Below are 26,420 nucleotides of genomic sequence, written 5' to 3' on the forward strand. Positions count from 1 at the left end.
CTGTACCTCCTTTCATCTTCTCTTTCTTCCATCTTACTTTCCTCAACCTTCTCTTAGCAATTGATGCATAGTGCAACTGCGAGGTTTTCCTCCCGTTACACCTTTCAAAATTTTTTTTTCTCAGTTTTCCTGTCAGCGCGGAATGGCCGCGCCATATTCTGTCTATCTATATCTATCTATATTACTTGTTTTTGGGCAATTTATGTTCCGTTATTTTATTTTCTAGAATCGGCGTAATAGAATGTTAATTTTTTTTATGATTCTGATAAACATTTATTGTGTATATTTTGCACATTTTTTTGTGATTTAATAATGATTTCCTCTGCATATTTTGCACAGTCTTTATGACTCTGATAATGATTTCCTCTGTATATTTTGCACATTTTTTATGATTTTTATAATGATTTCCTCTGTATATTTTCCAAATTTTTTATGATTCTAACAATAATTTCCTCTGTATATTTTGCACACTTTTTTATGATTGTAATAATGATTTCCTCTGCATATTTTGCACATTTGTTTATGATTTTATAATGATTTCCTCTGTATATTTTCCATATTTTTTTATGAATCTAGCAATAATTTCCTCTGTATATTTTCCACATTTTCATGATTCTAATAATAATTTCCTCTTTATATTTTCCACATTTTTAATGATTCTACCAATAATTTCCTCTGTATATTTTGCACATTTTTTCTGAATCTAACAATAATTTCCTTTGTATATTTTCCACATTTTTTATGATTCTAATAATGATTTCTTGTGTATATTTTGCACATTTTTTTTATTTTGAAAATAATTTCCTCTGTATATTTTCTACATTTTTCAATATTCTAATAATGATTTCCTCGGTATATTTTGCACATTTTTTTTTATTATTCTAACAATAATTTCCTGTGTATATTTTGCACATTTTTCATGATTCCAATAATAATTTCCTGTGTATATTTTGCACATTTTTTTTATTATTCTAACAATAATTTCCTCTGTATATTTTGCACATTTTTCATGATTCCAATAATAATTTCCCGTGTATATTTTGCAGCATGTAACATGAACGTTCACAAGAGATGCACTGAAAGTGTCCCCAACTTGTGCGGCTGCGATCACACCGAGCGCCGTGGTCGCCTTGAACTGAAGATAACTTGTGTTGGCACCAAGTTAACCGTCGAGGGTAAGTACACAGTGACTGTAGCTGGGTGCACTGTAGGCACTACTAAAGGTTCTCTGCAGCGTCCCTTCCTTAGGCCCCTATAGCTGCTGCAACCCCTTTCATTCCTTTCACAGTAGCTCCGTTCATATTACCTTTCTTCTATCTTGGTAGCAACTCTCTCCGGACAATTGATTCAGAGTGCAACTTTCGAACCTTTTACTGTCAATTCCCTTTCCAGCGCTGAAGGACCTCATAGGTCCCAGTGCTTGGCCTTTGGCCTAAATTCTGTATTCCATTCCATTCCGTAACTTAATCCTTTGCCATTCCCGTCCATTATCCATTCTTTCTACTCCGACAGTACGTGAGTTCAGTCCCATCATCTACAAGTCCGTGTATGTCTCGTAGATCGAATCACAATCACCAACTATTCCTTAGTTACTGCAACATTTTCCATCACTGTTGTCATACTTTCAGATACTTTGAGATTAAGAGAGGAGATTCCGCCTGATCGAGCCCCCCTTTGTTAAAGAACCTTGCATGGATACATGTCCCTTCCTTTTGTGGGGAGGGTGGTGGGGGGCTCGACTTTAGGCATCCTGTTTCCAATCAGAAACTTTTCCCGTTAACGGAGAGTAACTCCCCCCCTCCCCCACCCCCCGCCCACAGCATCTCTCGTCTCTCATTTCTTTTACCCTTTGATAATAGGCCAAGGTATTTTTTTTTCTGTAATTCTTGGTTCATTTTCTGTTTTCCCTGAAAGAAAACTGTTGCGCCGACTTTGTCTGTCCGTCCGCACTTTTTTCTGTCCGCACTTTATTCTGTCAGCTTTTTTTCCTGTCTGCACTTCTTCTGTCCGCACTCTTTTCTGTCCGCACTTTATTCTGTATGCACTTTTTTTTTTACTTTATTCTGTCCGCACCTTATTCTGTCTGCACTTTTTCCTGTCCGCACTTTTTTCTGTCTTCACTTTTTTCTGTCCGCACTTTTTTCTGTCCGCACTTTTTTTCTCTCCGCACCTTATTCTGTCTGCACTTTTTTCTGTCCGCACTTTATTCTGTCCGCACTTTTCCTGTCCGCCCTCAGATCTTAAAAACTACTGAGGCTAGAAGGCCGCAAATTGGTATGTTGATCATCCAGCCCTCAGTCATCAAACATACCAAATTGCAGCCCTCTAGCCTGAGTGGTTTTTATTTTATTTAAGGTTAAAGTTAGCCGTGATCGTCCTTCAGGCAACGATATAGGACAGGCCACCACTGGCCCGTTGTTAAAGCTTCATGGGCCGCGGCTCAAACAGCCTTATACCGAGACCACCGAAAGATAGATCTGTTTTCGGTGGTCTCTTGATTATCCGCTGTACAGAAAACTCGACTGCGCCGCGTTGGCAAATGAAACGCCAACGCTGAGATATTTGTGCCATAAATTGGAAGCTGCCTCACTTGATTCCTTTGCATGCCGAGGTGGTTGATTGTTTATTTAGAAATGCTGCTGGCGTGTGATTGTGATTTGCTTGTACAAACATTTTGCCATTCAGCTTATGACTTCTCGAATATGTCTTTTCAATATGCAGCTCTCATTATTTCTTTTCATGATGGTAAATTATTATTATTATTATTATTATTATTATTATTATTATTATTATTATTATTATTATTATTATTATTATTCAGAAGATGAACCCTATTCGTATGGAACAAGCCCACCACAGGGGCCATTGACTTGAAATTATTATTATTATTATTATTATTATTATTATTATTATTATTATTATTATTATTATTATTATTATTATTATTCAGAAGATGAACCCTATTCATATAGGACAAGCCCACCACAGGGGACATTGATTTGAAATTATTATTATTATTATTATTATTATTATTATTATTATTATTATTATTATTATTATTCAGAAGATGAACCCTATTCATATAGAACAAGCCCATCACAGGGGCCATTGACTTGAAATTATTATTATTATTGTTATTATTATTATAATTATTATTATTATTATTATTATTCAAAGATGAAACCTATTCATATGGAACAAGCCCACCACAGGAGTCCTTGACTTGAAATTATTATTATTATTATTATTATTATTATTATTATTATTATTATTATTTAGAAGATGAACCCCATTCATATGGAACAAGCCCGCCACTGTGGCTATTATTATTATTATTATTATTATTATTATTATTATTATTATTATTATTATTATTATTCAGAAGATGAACCCTATTCATATGGAACAAGCCCACCACAGCTGGGGGCACTGACTTGAAATTCAAGCTTCCAAAGAATATTACGGTGTTCATAACAGGCTAATGATATGTAATTGTCCATGATGATACTGACCTTTAGTCTTTGGGATTGATTCAGAACGTGGCCATTTTTTTCTTTATGAGCACACAAGCAATATTCACTTTGTTGTCAAACATTCATTGTTTAATATCCTGGCTGCACTCCACCGTCATATCCCATCCGATTATTTAAAAGTCTTTAATGTGGGCCTCTTTGTTGTTAATAGGTTACGTCAGTTTATAGGATTCAAAGGTTAGGACATTTTGCTCGTCAGGCCTCATATATTTATAGCGGCGATGAAATGATTGCAACCTGTTTTTAGGTCATTTGTCCCTCCTTTGCTAGAATACTCTTCTCCTGTGTGGATGTAGAATACTCTTCTCCTGTGTGGATGTAGAATACTCTTCTCCTGTGTGGATGCAGAATACTCTTCTCCTGTGTGGATGTAGAATACTCTCCTCCAGTGTGGATGTAGAATACTCTCCTCCAGTGTGGATGTAGAATACTCTTCTCCTGTGTGGATGTAGAATACTCTTCTCCAGTGTGGATGTAGAATACTCTTCTCCTGTGTGGATGTAGAATACTCTTCTCCAGTGTGGATGTAGAATACTCTTCTCCTGTGTGGATGTAGAATACTCTTCTCCTGTGTGGATGTAGAATACTCTTCTCCAGTGTGGATGTAGAATACTCTTCTCCTGTGTGGATGTAGAATACTCTTCTCCTGTGTGGATGTAGAATACTCTTCTCCTGTGTGGATGTAGAATACTCTTCTCCCGTGTGGATGTAGAATACTGTGTGGATATAGAATACTCTTCTCCTGTGTGGATGTAGAATACTCTTCTCCTGTGTGGATGTAGAATACTCTTCTCCTGTGTGGATGTAGAATGCTCTTCTCCAGTGTGGATATAGAATACTCTTCTCCTGTGTGGATGTAGAATACTCTTTCCCTGTGTGGATGTAGAATGCTCTTCTCCTGTGTGGATGTAGAATACTCTTCTCCTGTGTGGATATAGAATACTCTTCCCCTGTGTGGATGTAGAATACTCTTCCCCTGTGTGGATGTAGAATACTCTTCTCCTGTGTGGATGTAGAATACTCTTCCCCTGTGTGGATGTAGAATGCTCTTCTCCTGTGTGGATGTAGAATACTCTTCTCCTGTGTGGATATAGAATACTCTTCCCCTGTGTGGATGTAGAATACTCTTCTCCTGTGTGGATATAGAATACTCTTCTCCTGTGTGGATGTAGAATACTCTTCTCTTGTGTGGATGCAGAATACTCTTCTCCTGTGTGGATGTAGAATACTCTCCTCCAGTGTGGATGTAGAATACTCTCCTCCAGTGTGGATGTAGAATACTCTTCTCCTGTGTGGATGTAGAATACTCTTCTCCAGTGTAGATGTAGAATACTCTTCTCCCGTGTGGATGTAGAATACTCTTCTCCCGTGTGGATGTAGAATACTCTTCTCCTGTGTGGATGTAGAATACTCTCCAGTGTGGATGTAGAATACTCTTCTCCTGTGTGGATGTAGAATACTCTTCCCCTATGTGGATGTAGAATACTCTTCTCCCGTGTGGATGTAGAATACTCTTCTCCTGTGTGGATGTAGAATACTCTCCAGTGTGGATGTAGAATACTCTTCTCCTGTGTGGATGTAGAATACTCTTCCCCTATGTGGATGTAGAATACTCTTCTCCAGTGTGGATGTAGAATACTCTTTTCCTGTGTGGATGTAGAATACTCTTTTCCTGTGTGGATGTAGAATACTCTTCTCCTGTGGATGTAGAATACTCTTCTCCTGTGTGGATGTAGAATACTCTTCTCGTGTGTGGATGTAGAATACTATTCTCCTGTGTGGATGTTGAATACTCCTCTCCCGTGTGGATGTAGAATACTCTTCTCCTGTGTGGATGTAGAATACTCTTCTCCAGTGTGGATGTAGAATACTCTTCTCCTGTGTGGATGTAGAATACTCTTCCCCTGTGTGGATGTAGAATACTCTTCTCCTGTGTGGATGTCTGCTCCTTCCACATATTTGTCTATTTTAGATACAGTGGTTCGTGGTGGTAGGTTTCTGTTTCCTAGCAGTAGCAGTCATGACTTGGACCATCGACGGATGGTCTCTTGTTTGTCCATTTTTCATAAGTTGTAATTCAACAGAGATCTTTCACATTCACAATTGATCCCTGATCCCCTTTATCTGTCGAGAGCACAGATTCGCTGTGCAGCAGAAGCACCAATATGCTGTAAATGTAAATGTGCCCCGCTGTCGAACTTCTCCAAAGTTCCAGAGGAGGTCCTTTGTTCCTCCTCACACCGTTGGACTGTGGAACAGCCTCCCTTCAGAGGATGTCGTGCAATTGGAACTTCAGAAGTTTAAGCGAAGATGCAATGCATTACTACCTTATTACAATTCTTTTTGTAATTTAGTAATTAACCTACATGTTTGTTTATTTATTTATTTATTTGTTAATTTATCTGTTTTTCTAATAACTGATCTGCTCTTTCTGTATTTCACTTTGCCTTCTGTTATTCTTTCGAATGAACACCTTCATATTCTTTGGAAGCTTCTTGAATTTCAAGTCAGTGGCCCCTGTGGTGGGCTTGTTCAATATGAATAGGGTTCATCTTCTGAATAATAATAATAATAATAATAATAATAATCATAATAGTGAACCAAACAAAAACTTCTTTCAGTTTTCCTAAGAAGATGGAAAGATGGGTTTCTCTTTCAATAATAATAATAATAATAATAATAATAATAATAATAATAATAATAATACCACCATATTCTTTGGGAGCGTGAATTTCAAGTCAGTGGCCCCTGTGGTGGGCTTGTTCCATATAAATAGGTTTCATCTTCTGAATAATAATAATAATAATAATAATAATAACTGTGGTGTTGTTTTGAAATACTTGACCTTTTTTGGCTGGGGGGTTGAGGGGGGGGGCGAGTTTTGATGTCATGAGTACGACATTTGAAGAAGTTCCGCGTTCGTTAGATTTTCATGTCATCGATCTTGCTGCATTTTTCACAGCATCTGTGACACTCACGCGCGGCCGCCTTGCCGGGATATGCGTAGGCGAGATTTTGGATGTTTGTTTAAAAGTAGATATTTGTAAAGAACTTTGGGGGAGAGTTGTTAGTTTTCTGTAAAGGAAAACTGTTGTGCCTTCTTTGTCTGTCCGTCCGCGCCATTTTTCTGTCCGCACTTTTTCTGCCAGCAATCTTTCTGTCCACCCTCAGATCTTAAAAACTACTGAGGGTAGAGGGCTGCAAATTGGTATGTTGATCATCCACCCTCCAGTCATCGAACTTACCAAATTGCAGCCCTCTAGCCTCCCAAGTAGTGTTTAAGATCTGAGGGCGTTCGGGAAAAGTGCGTACAGAAAAAAAGTGCGGGCAGAAAAAAAGTGCTGTCAGAATAAAGTGCGGAGGGACAGACAAAGCCGGCACAATAGTTTTCTTTTACAGAAAATTGAAACACCATTTTTAAATAAGGAATCTGTAGCGTCAGTTAGTGACTGAAACCTTCAAGATCATGGAATGAAACCATCTTTTTGGTTTCTGCAAGAAGAAATGTTTTCATACACATACACATACACATGCATACATACATCTTTAGCTCCGTTGTTAATGTCCAGTAACATTTACAAAAGGTGACGGCGCGGAGTGGAACTGAATAAATACGTCAAACTGAAAAAGAAACCGAAGCTACATGTCTTTAATAAAAAGCGTGAGTTGCGGAACAAAATTTCACCTTTCGACCTTTAGTGGTTTTTTTATTGTAGTCCTGCTCGTGTGTGTGCGTGTGTGTGTGTGTGTGTGTGTGTGTGTGCGTGCGTGCAAGCACTTTTAACCTTCATGCTGGGGTGATTATTAATGCTGATGTAGCAGTTTAGATTCTATTTGAAATTATTTTTATGTTTCCTACTCCTCTGTTCAGTCTTCTGTGAAGTGGTAAAAATAGAGGTGGTATTGACTGGGTCAGAATAGCTCGTTTTATTATTATTATTATTATTATTATTATTATTATTATTATTATTATTATTATTATTATTATTATTATTATTATTATTATTATTTCAGTGGATGAAACCCATTCATATGAAACAAGCCCACCACAGTGGCCATTGACTTGAAATTCAAGCTTCCAAAGAATATTATTATTATTATTATTATTATTATTATTATTATTATTATTATTATTATTATTATTTCAGTGGATGAAACCATATTCATATGGAACAAGCCCACCAAAGGGGCCATTGACTTGAAATTCAAGCTTCCAAAGAATATTATTATTATTATATTATTATTATTATTATTATTATTATTATTATTATTATTATTATTATTAGATGAAACCTATTCCTAAGGAACAAGCCCACCACAGGGGCCATTGACTTGAAACTGAAGCTTCCTAAGATCATCCACCCTCCAATCATCAAACATACCAAATTGCAGCCCTCTTGCTTATGGTAAAGCAACAACACAGGCCACCACGCCGGCTGAGAGTTTCATGGGCCGCGGCTCATTCATGATTATACCGAGACCACCGACAGATAGGTCTGTTTTCGGTGGCCTTGATTATAAGCTGTACAGAAAACTCGAATGCGCCGAAGAACTTCGGCGCATTTTTCACTTGTTTTAAGTCGCGCTCACACACACAAACACACAAGAATGAAATACATACAGGCTTCCGGATGCGCTGTCGGAGTTAATTAAGAGATTCCGGTCGTTATGAACTGAACAATAAGTCTCCCCGACACATTTTCTCCTCTCATTATTTAGCCAAAATCCCTTGAGCAAGGTTTCGGGGGGGAGGGGGTTTGGAAGGGCGAGGAACGTGCATCCCTCGTTTAATTAGGGGTTCGAAAGCTCTCTCTCTCTCTCTCTCTCTCTCTCTCTCTCTCTCTCTCTCTCTCTCTCTCTCTCTCTCTCTCTCTCTTTATAGCATTCGTTTTGTAGGTGAGCTTTCTTTCGCCTCTCGAATGTTTTGCGTCTGAATGGAAGAGGCTGCTGGAAGAATTGGATCGATGCAGTTAATAACTCTTGATAAAGATGAATAATTAATCGATGCAGTTCATAACTCTTGTTAAAGATTAATAGTTAATCGATGCAGTTAAGAACTCTTGAGAAAGATGAATAATTAATCGATGCGGTTGAAAATTCTTGTTAAAGATGAATAATTAATCGATGCAGTTCATAACTCTTGAGAAAGATGAATAATTAATCGATGCAGTTAATAACTCTTGATAAAGACTAATAATTAATCAATGCAATTAACAGCACCTTGAGAAAGATGAATAGTTAATCGATGAAGTTAGTAACTCTTGATAAAGACGAATAATTAACCGATGCAATTAATAACACCTTGAAAAAGATGAATAATTAATCGATGAAGTTAGTAACTCTTGATAAAGATGAATAATTAATCGATGCGGTTAATAACTCTTGAGAAAGATGAATAATTAATCAACGCAATTAAAAATTCTTGGTAAAGATGAATAATTAATCGATGCAGTTAATGGCTCTTGATAAAGGGGAATGATTAATGGATGCAGTTAATAACTCTTGATAAAGATGAATAATTAATCGATGCAGTTCATAAATCTTGAGAAAGATGAATAATTAATTGATGCAGTTAATAACTCTTGTTAAAGATGAATAATTAATTGATGCAGTTAATAACTCTTGTTAAAGATGAATAATTAATCGATGCAGTTAATAACTCTTGTTAAAGATGAATAATTAATTGATGCAGTTAATAACTCTTGTTAAAAATGAATAATTAATCGATGCAGTTAATAACTCTTGATAAAGATGTATAATTAATCGATGCAGTTAATAACTCTTGATAAAGATGACTAATCAATCGATGCAATTAATAGCTCCTTGATAAAGATGGAAGCGAACGTCACTGAAATTTCTTTCAGGAACGTCCATCACTCTTTAATTAGGGGTTCAAAAGCTCTCTCTCTCTCTCTCTCTCTCTCTCTCTCTCTCTCTCTCTCTCTCTCTCTCTCTCTCTCTCTCAATTTCGCGTCGTTATAGCACTCGTTGTTCGGTAGGTGAGCCTTCCTTCACCTCTCGAATGTTTCATACTTCTTAATGGCCTTCGTCTCTGGACTATAAATATGAATTTAACCTATTTTTTCATATAGAATTCATTGTCGTGAGTTCTTATTACTTGCACTTTCTGCAATGCTTGTAGGAACCTTTGTGTGTCCCTTCAGAGAAGGTTTGAAGTGTTTGGCGTCAGCCCTTATGAAGATATCAAGGCATGATGATTAGACCTTGGTTAGGTCAAAAAGGCTTTTATGTATGTAATATATATATATATATATATATATATATATATATATATATATATATATATATATATATATATATATATATATATATATATATATATATATTTATATATATATACATGTATATATATTATGTATATATAAATATACATGTACTGTATATATATATATGCATATACATACATGTAATTAAGTTCATGGTATTCCTTGCTGCTTATTATTCACACTCTGGAAATTAAGATTAAGGGGCCTGAGAGAGAGAGAGAGAGAGAGAGAGAGAGAGAGATTCCAAGGTAATAATGTCTTGCCTTAGTCCTGTGTTCTCCAATGTATGGTTAAAAGACCGTAAGAGGATACTTTCCCTGGCGAAAAAAGTCCCATTATACTGGAGAGATAATTGTCCTCGCTTTGAAATTCTTGTATTGTTTAAAATCACAGTTTTTCATCTTATCAGACCATTTGCGTTTCTGATGTATGTTGGTTTTTGCTATTAGGTAGGTATGTATGATTACATTCGGCCTCGAGCAATTGTCAGAATGTCAATGTCAGTCTCTCTCTCTCTCTCTCTCTCTCTCTCTCTCTCTCTCTCTCTTGCCAGGGAAGGCAATTTTCAGTCAGTCAGTCTCTCTCTCTCTCTCCAGGGAAGGCAATTTTCAGTCAGCTCTCCCCTCTCTCTCTCTCTCTCTCTCTCTCTCTCTCTCTCTCTCTCTCTCTCTCTCCAGGGAAGGCAATTTTCAGTCAGAAAGTCTCTCTCTCTCTCTCTCTCTCTCTCTCTCTCTCTCTCTCTCTCTCTCTCTCTCTCTCTCAACCAAAGAAAAATAAATGCTGATACCCACAGCGACAGTAATCATTGATACCCCGTGTGGTCTCAGGGAAGAAAGCACAGCATTGCTTCATTTCCCAGCGCCCCCACACAAAATGACACTCTTAGAAGCCCTCTTCTCTCATTGGCTCTCTCGTTGGCAACTTCGAGTCCCTCGAGACTTGAACACACACACACATACACAAGCGTTTGAGAACAGAGTGTGTGTGTGTGTGTGTGTTCCCAGAAGTTTCTCTAATGATTAGACCAGGTCGTAGTTGGTACGATGTAGGAAGACAACCCTGTTTTTCCTTAAGTTTCGTTCATCAGTATCCGTATGTTTGAGAGAGAGAGAGAGAGAGAGAGAGAGAGAGAGAGAGAGAGAGAGAGAGAGAGAGAGAGAGAGACAAACTATTTTACTGGCTTTGAAATTGCCCTCCCTGGAGAGAGAGAGAGAGAGAGAGAGAGAGATAGAGAGAGACTGACTGACTTTGAAAATTACCTTCCCTGGCAAGAGAGAGAGAGAGAGAGAGAGAGAGAGAGAGAGAGAGAGAGAGAGACTGACTTTGAAAATTGCCTTCCCTGGCAGGAGGGGAGAGAGAGAGAGAGAGAGAGAGAGAGAGAGAGAGAGAGAGAGAGAGAGAGAGAGACTGACTGACTGACTCTAAAATTTGCCTTCCCTGGCAAGGAATCTAAAATGGTACATAGTTGTCCCCATTCCTTCATCTTCCCCTCCATCCAAACCTCCCCCTTCTATCCAACCCCTCCCTCTCCACCCCCCCCTCCCCAATTTACTCTCATTTCTTTCTTCTCTCGTTCTAATCACCTTGTTTTCCAAGGGATCGGAGGAGGTGAAGGAATAATGGTTTTAATGGGTGCCTGATGCTGTAAGTGATGTCGAATGGGTAGAAGGGAAGTTAGGACGAGACACTGTTGAAAGTAAATGTTAAAGTTGCTGGAAAGATTTAATGAGTAAGCACGCCATTGGAAGGAGAATAAATAACATTAACAATGCCGTCAGGCTTCAAATGGGGAGAGAGAGAGAGAGAGAGAGAGAGAGAGAGAGAGAGAGAGAGAGAGAGAGAGAGAGAGAGGGCGGGTTTATAAAATAAAGTGTTTTGAAATCATTTTCGTCATGTAGGCTCTAAATTCCCATGTACTGATTTTGAGAGAGAAAGAGAGAGAGATTGAGGGAGAGAAAGAGGCAGAGAGAGAGAGAGATTGGGGAGAGAGAGAGATTGAGGGAGAGAGAGATTGAGGGAGAGAGAGAGAGAGAGAGAGATTTAAGAAAAAATGTGTTTTCCAATCAGTGTAGTCATGTTTCTCTAAATCCCCAAGCACTGTTTCTCCCAAGTTCTCCATAGAGTGAGAAGTCATCTTATTCTCACTTCCCACGCATTCTTTCTCCACAGTTTTGTAGAGTGAGAAGTCATCTTATCCTCACTTCCCACGCATTCTTTCTCCACAATTTTGTAGAATGATAAGTCATCTTATCCTCACTTCCCATGCATTGTTTCTCCGAAGTTCTCTGTAGAGTGAGAAGAAGTCAACTAGCTAGCTTACCCATCGAATGACCAACGCCTTGTCCGTCTCTTGCAGTGCTCCAAGCCAAGAACCTGATTCCCATGGATCCGAACGGCCTCTCCGATCCCTACATAAAAGTCAAGCTCATCCCAGGAGCTGACAACATGAAGATGAAGACGAAGACCATCAAAGCCACTCTGAATCCCGTCTGGAACGAGACGCTCTCATGGTAAGCTAGCTTTCACTCCCAGTGTCATGTCATAATTATTATAGAATTGTCAACTCTCTCTCTTGTCGTCATTACAACTATAGTCCCAACTCCCTCGTGTCATGATTATCACTTGAATTCTCAGCTCCTTCATTTCATAGTTACCACTTGAATTCTCAACTTCATGTCATAATTATCACTTGAATTCTCAACTCCCTCATGTCATAATTATCACTTGAATTCTCAACTCCCTCATGTCATGATTATCACTTGAATTCTCAACTCCATCATGTCATAATTATCACTTGAATTCTCAACTCCATCGTGTCATAATTATCACTTGAATTCTCAACTCCCTCGTGTCTTAATTATCACTGAATTCTCAGCTCCCTCATGTCATAATTATCACTGAATTCTCAGCTCCCTCGTGTCATAATTATCACTGAATTCTCAGCTCCCTCGTGTCATAATTATCACTGGAATTCTCAACTCCCACATGTCATTGATTATCACTTGAATTCTCAGCTCCCTCGTGTCATTATCACTTGAATTTTCAACTCCTGATGTCATAATTATTACTTGAATTCCGAACTCCCTCATGTCATAATTATCACTTGAATACCTAGCTCCCTCATGCCATAATTATCACTTGGAACCTCAGCTCCCTCATGTCATAATTATCACATGAATTCTCTAACTCCTTCGTGCCATAATTATCATTGAATTCTCAACTCGCTCATGCCACAATTATCACTTGAATTCTCAACTCTCTCATGTCATGATTATCACTTGAATTCTCAGCTCTCTCGTGTCATAATTATTATTTGAATCTCAGCTCTCTGATGTCATAATTATCACTTGAAGTCTCAGCTCCCTTTTGTCATATTTATCACTTGAATTCTCAACTTCATGTCATAAGTATCACTTGAATTCTCAACTTCATGTCATAATTATCACTTGAATTCTCAACTTCATGTCATAGTTACCACTGGATTCTCAACTTCATGTCATAATTATCACTGAATTCTCAACTCTCTCATGTCATAATTCTCTTGAATTCTCAACTTCATGTCATAATTATCACTTGAATTCTCAACTCCCCTATGTCATAGTTATCACTGAATTCTCAATTCCCTCATGTCATAATTATCACTGAATTCTCAACTCCCCCATGTCATGATTATCACTTGAATTATCAGCTCCCCATGTCATAATTATCACTTGAATTCTCAGCTCCTGATGTCATAATTATCACTTGAATTCTCAACTCCCACGTGTCATAATTATCACTTGAATTCTCAGCTCCCTGATGTCATAATTATCACTTGAATTCTCAGCTCCCTCCTGTCATAATTATCACTTGATTTTTCAACTTCATGTCATAATCATCACTTGAATTCTCAACTTCATGTCATATTTATCACTTGAATTCACAACTTCATGTCATAATTATCACTTGAATTCTCAACTTCACGTCATATTTATCACTTGAATTATCAATTTCATGTCATAATTACCACTTGATTCTCAACTTCCTCATGTCATAATTATAATTTGGATTCACAACTCTCTCATGTCATAATTATCACTTGAATTCTCAACTTCATGCCATAATTATCACTTGAATTCGCAACTCCTTCATGTCATAATTATAAATGAATTCTCAACTCCCTCATGTCATAATTATCACTTGAATTCTCAACTCCCTCATGTCGTAATTATTGCTTAAGTTCTCAACTCCCTCGTGTGATAATTATCACTTGAATTCTCAACTTCATGTCATAATTATCACTTGAATTCTCAACTTCATGTCATAATTACCAATGGATTCTCAACTTCCTCATGTCATACTTACCACTGAATTCTCAACTACCTTATGTCATAAATAATACTTACCACAGAATTCTCAACTACCTTATGTCATAAATACCACTTGAATTCTCATTTCCCTCGCGTCATACTTACCACTGAATTCTCAACTGCCTTATGTCATAATATCACTGAGTTCTCAACTCTCATATCTTAATTATCATTATATTACCAATTCTCTCATGTCATAATTATCTCTTCAATTCTCAACTCCCTCATGTCATAATTATCATTGAATTGTCAACTCCCTGATGTCACAACTATCATTTGAATTCTCAGTTCCCTCATGTCATAATTATCACTTGAATTCTGAACTCCCTCATGTCATAATTACCACTTGAATTCTCGTTTTCTCGAACTTTTCATTTTCCTTTTCCTTTCTTTCCAAACAGTCGGTTTTCATATTTTTGCATCATATATATATATATATATATATATATATATATATATATATATATATATATATATATATAGTATATACTTGATTCTCAGGTATTTTCATCTTTCTTTAGAATTTTGATCATCATTTCTGCGGAAATTATTGCTTATGGCTCTCTCTCTCTCTCTCTCTCTCTCTCTATCATCGATGATTGATACCTGCCCCATGTGTCAGATAGTGAAATTGATGGCCTGAGATTTTTATTCGTATCTCTCATATGTTTTTTTTTTTTTAATGATGTACCTTTGTATAACTGATTATTTTTTCATTTGCCTTTACAATCCCGTTCTGCAAACTCTACCGAAATATCTTTAGGGAGTAAGTAGATCTTGGGTTTTTTTTGTTCTTGAAGTTTCTCTCTTGTTAAGAATCTGATGTTGTTCACTCGGTGTTCATAAGAGGTCCTCTCTCTCTCTCTCTCTCTCTCTCTCTCTCTCTCTCTCTCTCTCTCTCTCTCTCTCTCTCTCTCTCTCTCTCTCTCTCTCTCTCTCCTTCCTAGCTATCAACACTACATTAGTAGTAGTCACTGAATCTCCTCAAACATGAGCGAAATTTGTGATGAAACAAATGGACAGTTCGCGTTTTCAAAATACAAAAATTGCTGTATATTTCTTTGTCGTGTTGGTGTTTATTCAGAAAAAAAATAACCTTTCTTCGCCCCCTCCGTGTTCGTCGTACAACAAAAACACTTACCTCAGTTTTTTTTTTACTAACGTGTTTTATTTTTCTTCTTCTTCTTCTTCTTCTTCTTCCTTTACTTTCTGTTTCTCATTTGTGTCGTTGTGTTACGACCTTGTTTTTTCTGAATGTATGTCCGTATATTTGGTTGTAACTCGATGTGTTTGTTGACGATATTCAGTGTTTTGTTTCTCTAGGAGCGACAAACAACAATTCCCCCCCCCCTTAATCCTTCGTTTGTATACATCATTCGAGCTTTCTTTCGTATGCTTTTATTGTTCTCGTAAATAAAAAAAAAGAAAAAACTCTATTGTAACTGACCTTTTTAATGTATTTGTTTTCGTTGTATTTCGTGTTTGGTGTTATCGGTTCCCCCAATTATTATCTTCGTGTACAGAGGAAAATCAGGTACTTTTACACCATTTTAGACCTATGCCTTGACATTTTATTTTGTGGGAGTTTATTGTAAATCATCCCCCCATTATTATTTTTGTGTACAGAGGAAAATCAGGTACTTTACACCATTTTAGACCTATGCCTTGACATTTTATTTTGTTGGAGTTTACTGTAAATCATCCCCCCCATTATTATTTTTGTGTACAGAGGAAAATCAGGTACTTTACACCATTTTAGACCTATGCATTTACATTTTATTTTGTGGGAGTTTACTGTAAATCATCTCCCCCCCCCCATTATTATTTTTGTGTATAGAGGAAAATCAGGTACTTTTCACCATTTTAGACCTATACCAAAGTATTTATTTTGTTGGAGGTTTACTGTAAATCATCCCCCCATCATTATCTTCGTGTACAGAGGAAAATCAGGTACTTTACACCATTTTAGACCTATGCATTGACATTTTATTTTGTTGAAGTTTAATGTCAATCATCCCCCCATCATTATCTTCGTGTACAGAGGAAAATCAGGTACTTTACACCATTTTAGACCTATGCACTGACATTTTATTTTGTGGGAGTTTACTGTAAATCATCCCCCCATTATTATTTTTCTGTACAGAGGAAAATCAGGTACTTTTCACCATTTTAGACCTATACCAAAGTATTTATTTTGTTGGAGGTTTACTGTAAACGATCCCCCCATTATTATTTTCATGTACAGAGTAAAATCAGGTACTTTACTCAATTTTAGACCTAAGTCTTGACATTTTATTTTGTTGGAGTTTACTGTAAATCATCCCCCCATCATTATCTTCGTGTATAGAGGAAAATCAGGTACTTTACACCATTTTAGACCTATGCCTTGACATTTCATTTTGTGGGAGTTTACTATAAATCATCCCCCCATTATTATTTTTGTGTACAGAGGAAAACCAGGTACTTTTCACCATTTTAGACCTATACCAAAGTATTTATTTTGTTGGAGGTTTACTGTAAATCATCCCCCCATTATTATTTTCATGTACAGAGTAAAATCAGGTACTGTACTCAATTTTAGACCTTAGTCTTGACATTTTATTTTGTTGGAGTTTACTGTAAATCTTCCCCCCATCATTATCTTCGTGTATAGAGGAAAATCAGGTACTTTTCACCATTTTAGACCTATGCCATGACATTTTATTTTGTTGGAGTTGAGCTAAATTTTGTTGGAGGTTTATGTTATATCATCCACCTTTATTATATTCATATACAGAGAAAAATCAGGTACTTTAAACGATTTTAGACCTGTGCTTTGACAGTTTATTTTGTTGGGGTTTACGCCAAATCATCCCTTCACTATTATTTTCACGTACAGAGGAAACTCAGGTACTTTACACCATTTTAGACCAATGCCTGACATTGTATTTTGTTGGAGATTTTAAGATGTGTCTAGCTGGGCAGCAGAGACGTAGCCCAATGCCCCGAAGAGTATATATTATAATAATAACCTGACGCTTGGCGTCTCTCTCTCTCTCTCTCTCTCTCTTTCTCTCTCTCCCTCTCGTTTCCAGCGAACTGAAACCCGAGGACAAAGACCGCCGCCTCCTGGTGGAGTGCTGGGATTGGGATCGAACTTCTCGGAACGATTTTATGGGCTCCATGTCCTTCGGCATCAGCGAGATCATCAAGTCCCCCGTCATCGGGTGGTACAAGTTCCTGACGGAGGAGGAGGGCGAGTACTACAACGTGCCATGTCCCCCCGAGGGCACCGACATCTCGAAACTCAAAGAGAAGTTCAGGGTGAGTCTTCATTGGGGCATTTTATGTAGAAATCCGCGCGGGAATTTATTGTAGAATCTAAAGTATTTATTCATTAGTAACTCCTACAATTACATTGATGGATATGGTATCTTGAGTTATCATGATTACTGATGATTTTGATAATTGAACTTTTTTTTTTAATCTGGAGAGTTTTCAGGAATGGATTTTTTTTTTCACCCCCTTTTCTCTGCCCGAAAATGGAATAAATTTTTTTCTTTTAAATATGTTATCTATCTTATTTTTACTTCCGTAGGGTAACTTCTTGCCGTAGGAGGAATCTCGGCGAATTTTCCTCGGTAATTAACAAAAGAAAATAAAAGAAACATCTTGAAACTCTCAAATGAGAGCGCATTGTGTACTGAACATAGTTTAATATTCGACGACTTCTGAACACACCCAGGAAAAAAAATTTGGGGGAAATCGTCCTAGGTATCATTTGGTTTTACGAAAGATTTTCATTCAATGTTGATGAATAATGAATTATTATTTAATTTTTAAATGCCATGAACTTTGACCCTATTATAATTCGGTCCAACGATTTTCAAGAACGAATTTAGAAGAAAATCGATGACAATGTCGATGAAAATCGGAAATTCGTCCTGGTAGACGTCGCTTATGGCGACTGATTGCGAGGAAATGGGGCTGTGGGAGAGAGTTCCGGAGTAGAGCGACTTTATTATAGAGTCGCTATCACGGAGTCCTTGAATGAAGTCTATCTATCGATTCTGTTTGGTTCGAAATCCGCTCTGCCACCCTTCCGTTTCTCTTCCCTTCTTCTTCTTCTTCTTCTCGTTTCTCTTCCCTTCTTCTTCTTCTTCTTCTTCTTCTTCTCGTTTCTCTTCCCTTCTTCTTCTTCTTCTTCTTCTTCTCGTTTCTCTTCCCTTCTTCTTCTTCTTCTTCTTCTTCTTCTCGTTTCTCTTCCCTTCTTCTTCTTCTTCTTCTTCTTCTTCTCGTTCCTCTCGTTCTTCTTCCTTCCTCTTCTCGTTTCTCTTCCATTCTTCTTCTCGTTTCTCTTCCCTTCTTCTTCTTCTTCTTCTCGTTTCTCTTCCCTTCTTCTTCTTCTCGTTTCTCTTCCCTTCTTCTTCTTCTTCTTCTTCTCGTTTCTCTTCCCTTCTTCTTCTTCTTCTTCTTCTTCTCGTTTCTCTTCCCTTCTTCTTCTTCTTCTTCTTCTTCTCGTTTCTCTTCCCTTCTCGTTTCTCTTCCCTTCTTCTTCTCGTTCCTCTCGTTCTTCTTCCTTCCTCTTCTCGTTTCTCTTCCATTCTTCTTCTCGTTTCTCTTCCCTTCTTCTTCTTCTTCTTCTTCTTCTTCTTCTTCTCGTTTCTCTTCCCTTCTTCTTCTTCTTCTTCTCGTTTCTCTTCCCTTCTTCTTCTCGTTCCTCTCGTTCTTCTTCCTTCCTCTTCTCGTTTCTCTTCCATTCTTCTTCTCGTTTCTCTTCCCTTCTTCTTCTTCTTCTTCTTCTTCTCGTTTCTCTTCCCTTCTTCTTCTTCTTCTTCTTCTTCTCGTTTCTCTTCCCTTCTTCTTCTTCTTCTTCTTCTTCTTCTCGTTTCTCTTCCCTTCTTCTTCTTCTTCTTCTTCTTCTTCTTCTCGTTTCTCTTCCCTTCTCGTTTCTCTTCCCTTCTTCTTCTCGTTTCTCTTCCCTTCTTCTTCTCGTTTCTCTCGTTCTTCTTCCTTCCTCTTCTCGTTTCTCTTCCCTTCTTCTTCTCGTTTCTCTTCCCTTCTTCTTCTCGTTTCTCTCGTTCTTCTTCCTTCCTTTTCTCGTTTCTCTTCCCTTCTTCTTCTCGTTTCTCTTCCCTTCTTCTTCTCGTTTCTCTCGTTCTTCTTCCTTCCTCTTCTCGTTTCTCTTCCCTTCTTCTTCTCGTTTCTCTTCCCTTCTTCTTCTTCTTCTTCTTCTTCTCGTTTCTCTTCCCTTCTTCTTCTTCTTCTTCTTCTTCTTCTTCTTCTTCTTCTTCTTCTTCTTCTTCTTCTTCTTCTTCTTCTCGTTTCTCTTCCCTTCTTCTTCTTCTTCTTCTTCTTCTTCTTCTCGTTTCTCTTCCCTTCTTCTTCTTCTTCTTCTTCTTCTCGTTTCTCTCGTTCTTCTTCCTTCCTCTTCTCGTTTCTCTTCCCTTCTTCTTCTCGTTTCTCTCGTTCTTCTTCCTTCCTCTTCTCGTTTCTCTTCCCTTCTTCTTCTCGTTTCTCTTCCCTTCTTCTTCTTCTTCTTCTGCTTCTCGTTTCTCTTCCCTTCTTCTTCTTCTTCTTCTTCTTCTTCTTCTTCTTCTCCTCGTTTCTCTTCCCTTCTTCTTCTTCTTCTTCTTCTTCTTCTTCTCGTTTCTCTCGTTCTTCTTCCTTCCTCTTCTCGTTTCTCTTCCCTTCTTCTTCTCGTTTCTCTTCCCTTCTTCTTCTCGTTTCTCTCGTTCTTCTTCCTTCCTCTTCTCGTTTCTCTTCCCTTCTTCTTCTCGTTTCTCTTCCCTTCTTCTTCTCGTTTCTCTCGTTCTTCTTCCTTCCTCTTCTCGTTTCTCTTCCCTTCTTCTTCACGTTTCTCTTCCCTTCTTCTTCTCGTTTCTCTTCCCTTCTTCTTCTCGTTTCTCTCGTTCTTCTTCCTTCCTCTTCTCGTTTCTCTTCCCTTCTTCTTCTCGTTTCTCTTTCCTCTCATATCTCTTCCCTTCTTCTTCTCGTTTCTCTTTCCTCTCATATCTCTTCCCTTCTTCTCGTTTCTCTTTCCTCTCATATCTCTTCCCTTCTTCTCGTTTCTCTTTCCTCTCATATCTCTTCCCTTCTTCTCGTTTCTCGTCCCTTCTTCTTCTTCTCGTCTTCCTCCCTTCTTCTTCTCGTTTCTCTTACCTTTTTCTTCTCGTTTCTCTTCCCTTCTTCTCGTTTCTCTTACCTTTTTCTTCTCGTTTCTCTTCCCTTCTTCTCGTTTCTCTTCATTTATTCTTCTCGTTTCTCTTCCCTTCTCTCCTCTTGTTTCTTTTCCCCTCTTTCCTCTCGTTTCTCTTTCCTCTCATTTCTCATCCATTCTTCTCATTTCTCCTCCCTTCTTTCCTCTCATTTCTCTTTCCTCTCGTTTTTCTTCCCTTCTTCTCATTTCTCTTCCCTTCTTCTTCTCGTTTCTCTTCCCTTCTTTCCTCTCGTTTCTCTTCCCTTCTTCTCGTTTCTCCTCACTTCTTCTCGTTTCTCTTTCCTCTCATTTCTCTTGCCTTCTTCTCGTTTCTCTTCCCTTCTTCTTCTTCTCGTTTCTTTTCCCTTCTTCTCGCTTCTCTTGCCTTCTTCTTCTCGTTTCTCTTCCCTTCTTCTTCTTCTTGTTTCTCTTCCCTTCTCGTTTCTCTTCCCTCCTCCTTCTCGTTTCTCTTCCCTTCTTCTTCCTCTCGTTTCTCTAGCCTTCTTCTCGTTTCTCTTTCCTTTCATTTCTCTTCCCTTCTCATTTCTCCTCCCTTCTTTCCTCTCGTTTCTCTTCCCTTCTTCTCCTCCCCTCATATTTCTCCTTCCTCTCACTTATCTTCCCTCTCATTTCTCTTTCCTTCTCATTTCTCTCTCCTCTCATTCCCTTCTCATTTTTCTTCCCTTCCTATTCTCTTGGCCTCTCATTTTTCTTTGGTTCTCATTTCTCTTTGCTTTTCATTCCCTTCTTATTTCCCTTACCCTCTCATTTCCCTTCCCATTTCTCTTTCATCTCACTTCCCTTCCTTATAGCTGCTTGAATTCAAAAGAGGTCACAGTTCCACGCCATACTGCCATGGGAACTGTTACTCATTTGTTTATTAACTTTTCCATTAATACTGGTGCTGTCTAGGTATAAAATACAGAGAGAGAGAGAGAGAGAGAGAGAGAGAGAGAGAGAGAGAGAGAGAGAGAGAGAGAGAGAGAGAGGGGATGGAAGAAGGGAACATGGCTGTTTAGATGAGAACTCTCTCCATATTGCAATCAAGGGAATTTTGAGATTAATGTATATGTATATGTATATATATATATATATATATATATATATATATATATATATATATATATATATATATATATATATATATATATATATCTTCACTTTTCCGGATATGCATGTCACTACGAAGCCTTTGGATCCAAGTGCAAGAAATTTGAAGCAGTTACGATGTCCGGTAGCGGGAAACGAACCCGCTTTCCATAATCATGACGAGGTCACATTGCCGACCTGACCTTCTCTTGGTCAGCATTAAAACAGGTCTCTCGGGTTACCTTGAAACCCAATTGTTGTCAGGACCATTTCCAGATTTGGGGCTATTCAGAGCTTGTGCTAAACCAACATGCTGTGTCGGGTTGGTGGTTGTACAGTGGACCCCCGCCTATTCGCGGTTCTGGATTCGCGACTTCCCCTATTCGCGGCTTTCTCAGTGGAACATATATACACATTATTTGTAGAAAATTCGCCTATGCGTGGTATTTTTCATAGAGAAATATTCACAAATTACTGTATTTTCATATCATTCGTGACTAAATGCACTTTTGGTGATAAAACTATTAAAATATTCAGGTATGAGCATTTTTAGAGGGTTTTTTGGTGTTTTGAACCATCAAAATAGGTAGTTATAAGCGTTTTAGAGGGGTGTCAAGTATTCGCGGATTTTAGGAATTCGGGGGTCGACTGTACATGATTGCATTTCTGCAGTATGTTTTAAAACGAGTAGTATGCTGCCCACGTCGAGAACATGAAGCTCCCATGTTTGTTATTCCACGTTCGTGAAATTGGAGTTACGTAGTTTAGGGTCGAAATAACATTTGAATAATCTAAGGGAAAATGGACGGTAGACAACATTCCCGTAGAAAGTAGTATCATTGTTCGTTGCTGCTTTTAGATTCTGTATGATGGTTATATAAAACCTTCACGAAGATAAGTGATACTTGTCGTATGTTCTGTGTAATGTATGTCTGTAATTTCAATTGATCTGATGAGTATGTATGTATATGTATATATATATATATATATATATATATATATATATATATATATATATATATATATATATATATATATATATATATATATACAAAATTTCCGTGCTGTGGAATCATGAATCATTTTAGCAATGCTCGATGCATACAAGAATCACCCTTGAACTTTAAATTGCAAGAATGCAGTGGAGAGAGAGAGAGAGAGAGAGAGAGAGAGAGAGTTCTGATCCGAAGGTCAGCGGGAATGAGAGCATCTCTTTTATTGCAAGAGGGCCCCCATCCAATGCAATTGACAAGCCTACCTGACCTTTTGAAACTTTCTAACTCAGTAAGGAATTGAATGGAGTTTTTAATTTCGGATGTTTTCACGTTAGATTTAATTGAATGAGAGAGAGAGAGAGAGAGAGAGAGAGAGAGAGAGAGAGAGAGAGAGAGAGAGAGAGAGAGAGAGAGAGAGAGAGAGGGTGCTTTGGCTTATTAAGTCAAAGATACTGCAAAGAAAAATAAATATGAGGTAAAATTATAGACTGTAAATGTTCACGTTGTATCTTTTAGCTTTGCAGATTTTTAACGAATAAAAATGCTTAATTTTTTATGCGTTAATTCCACTTGTTAACTGGAAAGGAATATATATAGAGTTTAGGCCAAGAACTGGGACCCATGAGATCATTCAGCGCTGTAAGGGAAATTGAGAGTAAAGGTTTGAAAGGTGTAACAGGAGGAAAACCTCGCAGCAGTTGCACTATGAATCAATTGTTAGGAGAGGGTGAACAGCAAGATGGAAGAAATATAATATGAATGGGGTACAGTAAAAGAAACTATATTTGTAGCAGAGTCCAAAAGTGCATTAGGATAAGCTCTGGAAAATATAAAATGATACTTGAAAGATTGAGATAAACCCGGAAAGAAGTTTCTCGTGCGCTGCCTTCACAGAAATATAATCTAAATCATTTTAAATCCGATTCCTGGCCAGTAGAAAGGATATATATCAATCTTTTCACAATTGAATATAACGTCATACCTTAGCCGTGAATACAATTTCCAGTTCAAGTTCGATGTTGTTACACATGTATGTATGTATGTATGTATGTATATATATATATATATATATATATATATATATATATATATATATATATATATATATATATATATATAAGCTGTGATAGTCTTCTTTGTTTCTTGAGAAGCCTCTGAATTCTTTGGAAAAGGCTTGCACGCCACGTTACTCTGTGTGTGTGTGTGTGTGTGTGTTTGAGAGAGATAGAGATATGAGATGAGAAGGAAGCTTCCCACTTGGGAACAAGAATCGATGTTCTGTGTATTGATGAAGGCTTTGAAAAATAAAAGGAACTTTACCACATGTCTTATAAGGCAATGCATTTTAAGAATCTCACTCGGCCACGCCCCCTTCCCCTGGCAATGTAGATAATGCATGACATTATCGTACTGCACTCCCGGACGATATCAGTTGCTGCTTGGCTATGACGCTGTTGACATCAAAAGGTCATTCATTCAGTAACTAAAGAAGGCCCTAGAACCTGTAAATTGGTACTTATTTTTGTACAACTGTATAATCAACATACTTTTGAAAGTTTCCTCTTCACAACAACACAAATAGTAATTCTCTCTCTCACTCTTTCTCTCTGAACGTCAATCCCAAGGGGTTGTACCAGACACCATCCTCCCTCTAAATGCATGAGGGTCTCTGAATCTTCATTCGAGTCTGGCAGCGGCTCACGATAAGGACAGCGCTGCCAGCCATATAAGTAATATCAAGAAAGAGGGGAGGGGTTTAGGCTGGGGTGACGGGGTTGGGTTGGGAGGATGTGGGCGTGGCCGAGTGATATTCTTAAAATGCTTCGGCTGTATTTAGGGGAGATTGAGTATTAAAATGTAAGTTGCTGTTAAGAAATGATTTTGTAAGGGTTAATTCTGACCTCTTAATACTTTTTCTGTGTATGCTTGCAGATCTTCTTACATGAAGTTAGGACTGTAATGTTCAGAATTTGAAGTATATGGATTATTTTTTTGTAAAAATCAAAAGCCCAGTAATAGATTATAGAACTGTAGTATTAAATGGTAATGTCACTTTTTATTTAAAATTATAGATGTCTGTCATATAATTGTTTTAGGTTCCCAAAACATTAAAAGAAAGTTAAAGAAATTATTGCCGAAATATCCAATCTCGAACAGAAAATAATGGTTGAAATCCTCTATTGAAAATGTTCGTTTCAAGTAACGATTTGAGTTTCTTTTATTTTTCAAAGTCTTCGTTACACAGAACATCGATTCTTGTTCCCAAGTGGGATGCTGCCTTCTCATCTCTCTCTCTCTCTCTCTCTCTCTCTCTCTCTCTCTCTCTCTCTCTCTCTCTCTCTCTCACACAAAGAGAGTAACGTGGCGTGAAAGCCTTTTCCCAAGAATTCAGAGGCTTCTCAAGAAACCAAGAAGAAGACTACAGCTTACAGATACATACACATTTTATAATATATATATATATATATATATATATATATATATATATATATATATATATATATATATATATATATATATATATATATTTCTGGGTGCCTGAATGTTCAGAATAAGCGCATCATCATAATCGTATCTACATCAGGGAATATTATACAAGAGAATGACGTGCCTTCCATGTGCGTACAGATTTTTCAGGACAACTCAATTTTACCTATACTTCTCGATTGTTTTATTAATAGGTATGTCATTTCAAAGAGGGTCATGTACGTGTTTACCATTACCATGGTTGTCCCAAGTGAATGTAACTCACTTTTACAAGGCTGGCTTTATCCAAAACGCGATCAGCCCCCTTAGCTGAGAGAACAAGTCGCTGGGAGAACGATTGCATTACACGAAATACGTAAATGGAGGAGAATTGTGTCCGGAAACGTCAAATAATTTCCTGATGTTATACAGCAAGAGGATTGGGGCCGAGTCGGCCCGAGTGTGCTCACAAAGGATTAAGGAGGAACTGCTCTGGAAGATTATTCCACCCAGTGTTCAACAATACAATTGTCGATCTCATTCCTCTCGCTTACAGTTCTGGGGCACTTTTCTTGAATTGTCTTTGATCTAGGAAAGCCATTTGACTTGCAGAATGATTGCTGTTGTTATTATTATTATTATTATTATTATTATTATTATTATTATTATTATTATGGACCAAGTCCACCATAGGGGCCTTTGACTTGAAATTCAAGAAGAATTTCAGGAAGAGTGTCATAGTAATGTTGCCATCAACGCAGATTATGGCAATGAGAGAGCGCCAGTTTTTCTACTTTTAAAAAGGAAAAAAAAAATTGTCCTGAAATGTTTGAACCACCCAATGTGCCTACGCCATTGCCACAAGCAGACGTTTTATTGCAAATGCTAATTTTTTCGAAGTGTTCGTAAAACCCGAGAAATGGGAATGAGGATCGTAATGGGTGGAAGCCTCAGATACTGCCGTGAATGCGGTAAAAAAAAAAAAAGTATAAAAGAGTATATAAATGAGGCCAGGTTTAGCCAAATGTTGTCATTTTTTTTTCTTTAGATGAGTTGCTAAGATGATGTCTGTCAAGGTTTATGGTTGATGAACGTAGATGCAAGTGTTATGTAAGTTGTAAGGTATAACGGAATATGGCTCGAGAAGTGACTTGCATAACACCTGAAAGAACTTACGTCATCCAGACCCCATAGGCATTACTTACGTCATCCAGACCCCATAGGTATTACTTATGTCATCCAGACCCCATAGGTATTACTTACGTCCTCCAGACCCCATAGGTATTACTTACGTCATCCAGACCCCATAGGTATTACTTACGTCATCCAGACTTCATGGGTATTGCTTACGTCATCCAGAACCCCATAGGTATTACTTACGTCATCCAGACCCCATAGGTATTACGTCATCCAGACCCCATAGGTATTACGTCATCCAGACCCCCATAGGTATTACGTCATCCAGACCCCCATAGGTATTACGTCATCCAGACCCCCATAGGTATTACGTCATCCAGACCCCC

General features: G+C 37.7%; 1 protein-coding gene across 11 annotated transcripts in view; it reads left to right on the forward strand.

Moving 5' to 3' along the window:
• The window catches only part of LOC136843961 (protein kinase C, brain isozyme-like), a 576,940-nt gene that overhangs the window by 469,934 nt on the left and 80,586 nt on the right, over nt 1-26,420 (forward strand). For all 11 annotated transcript variants that reach the window (XM_067112974.1, XM_067112977.1, XM_067112972.1 and 8 more), the window contains exons 5-7: nt 1,047-1,175; nt 12,177-12,330; nt 17,244-17,472. In XM_067112974.1, the coding sequence (XP_066969075.1) occupies nt 1,047-1,175; nt 12,177-12,330; nt 17,244-17,472 (512 nt within the window). The remainder of the gene's footprint in view (nt 1-1,046; nt 1,176-12,176; nt 12,331-17,243; nt 17,473-26,420) is intronic.

The sequence above is a fragment of the Macrobrachium rosenbergii genome, chromosome 12 (assembly GCF_040412425.1).
Source record: "Macrobrachium rosenbergii isolate ZJJX-2024 chromosome 12, ASM4041242v1, whole genome shotgun sequence".
In the NCBI taxonomy this organism is placed as follows: domain Eukaryota; kingdom Metazoa; phylum Arthropoda; class Malacostraca; order Decapoda; family Palaemonidae; genus Macrobrachium; species Macrobrachium rosenbergii.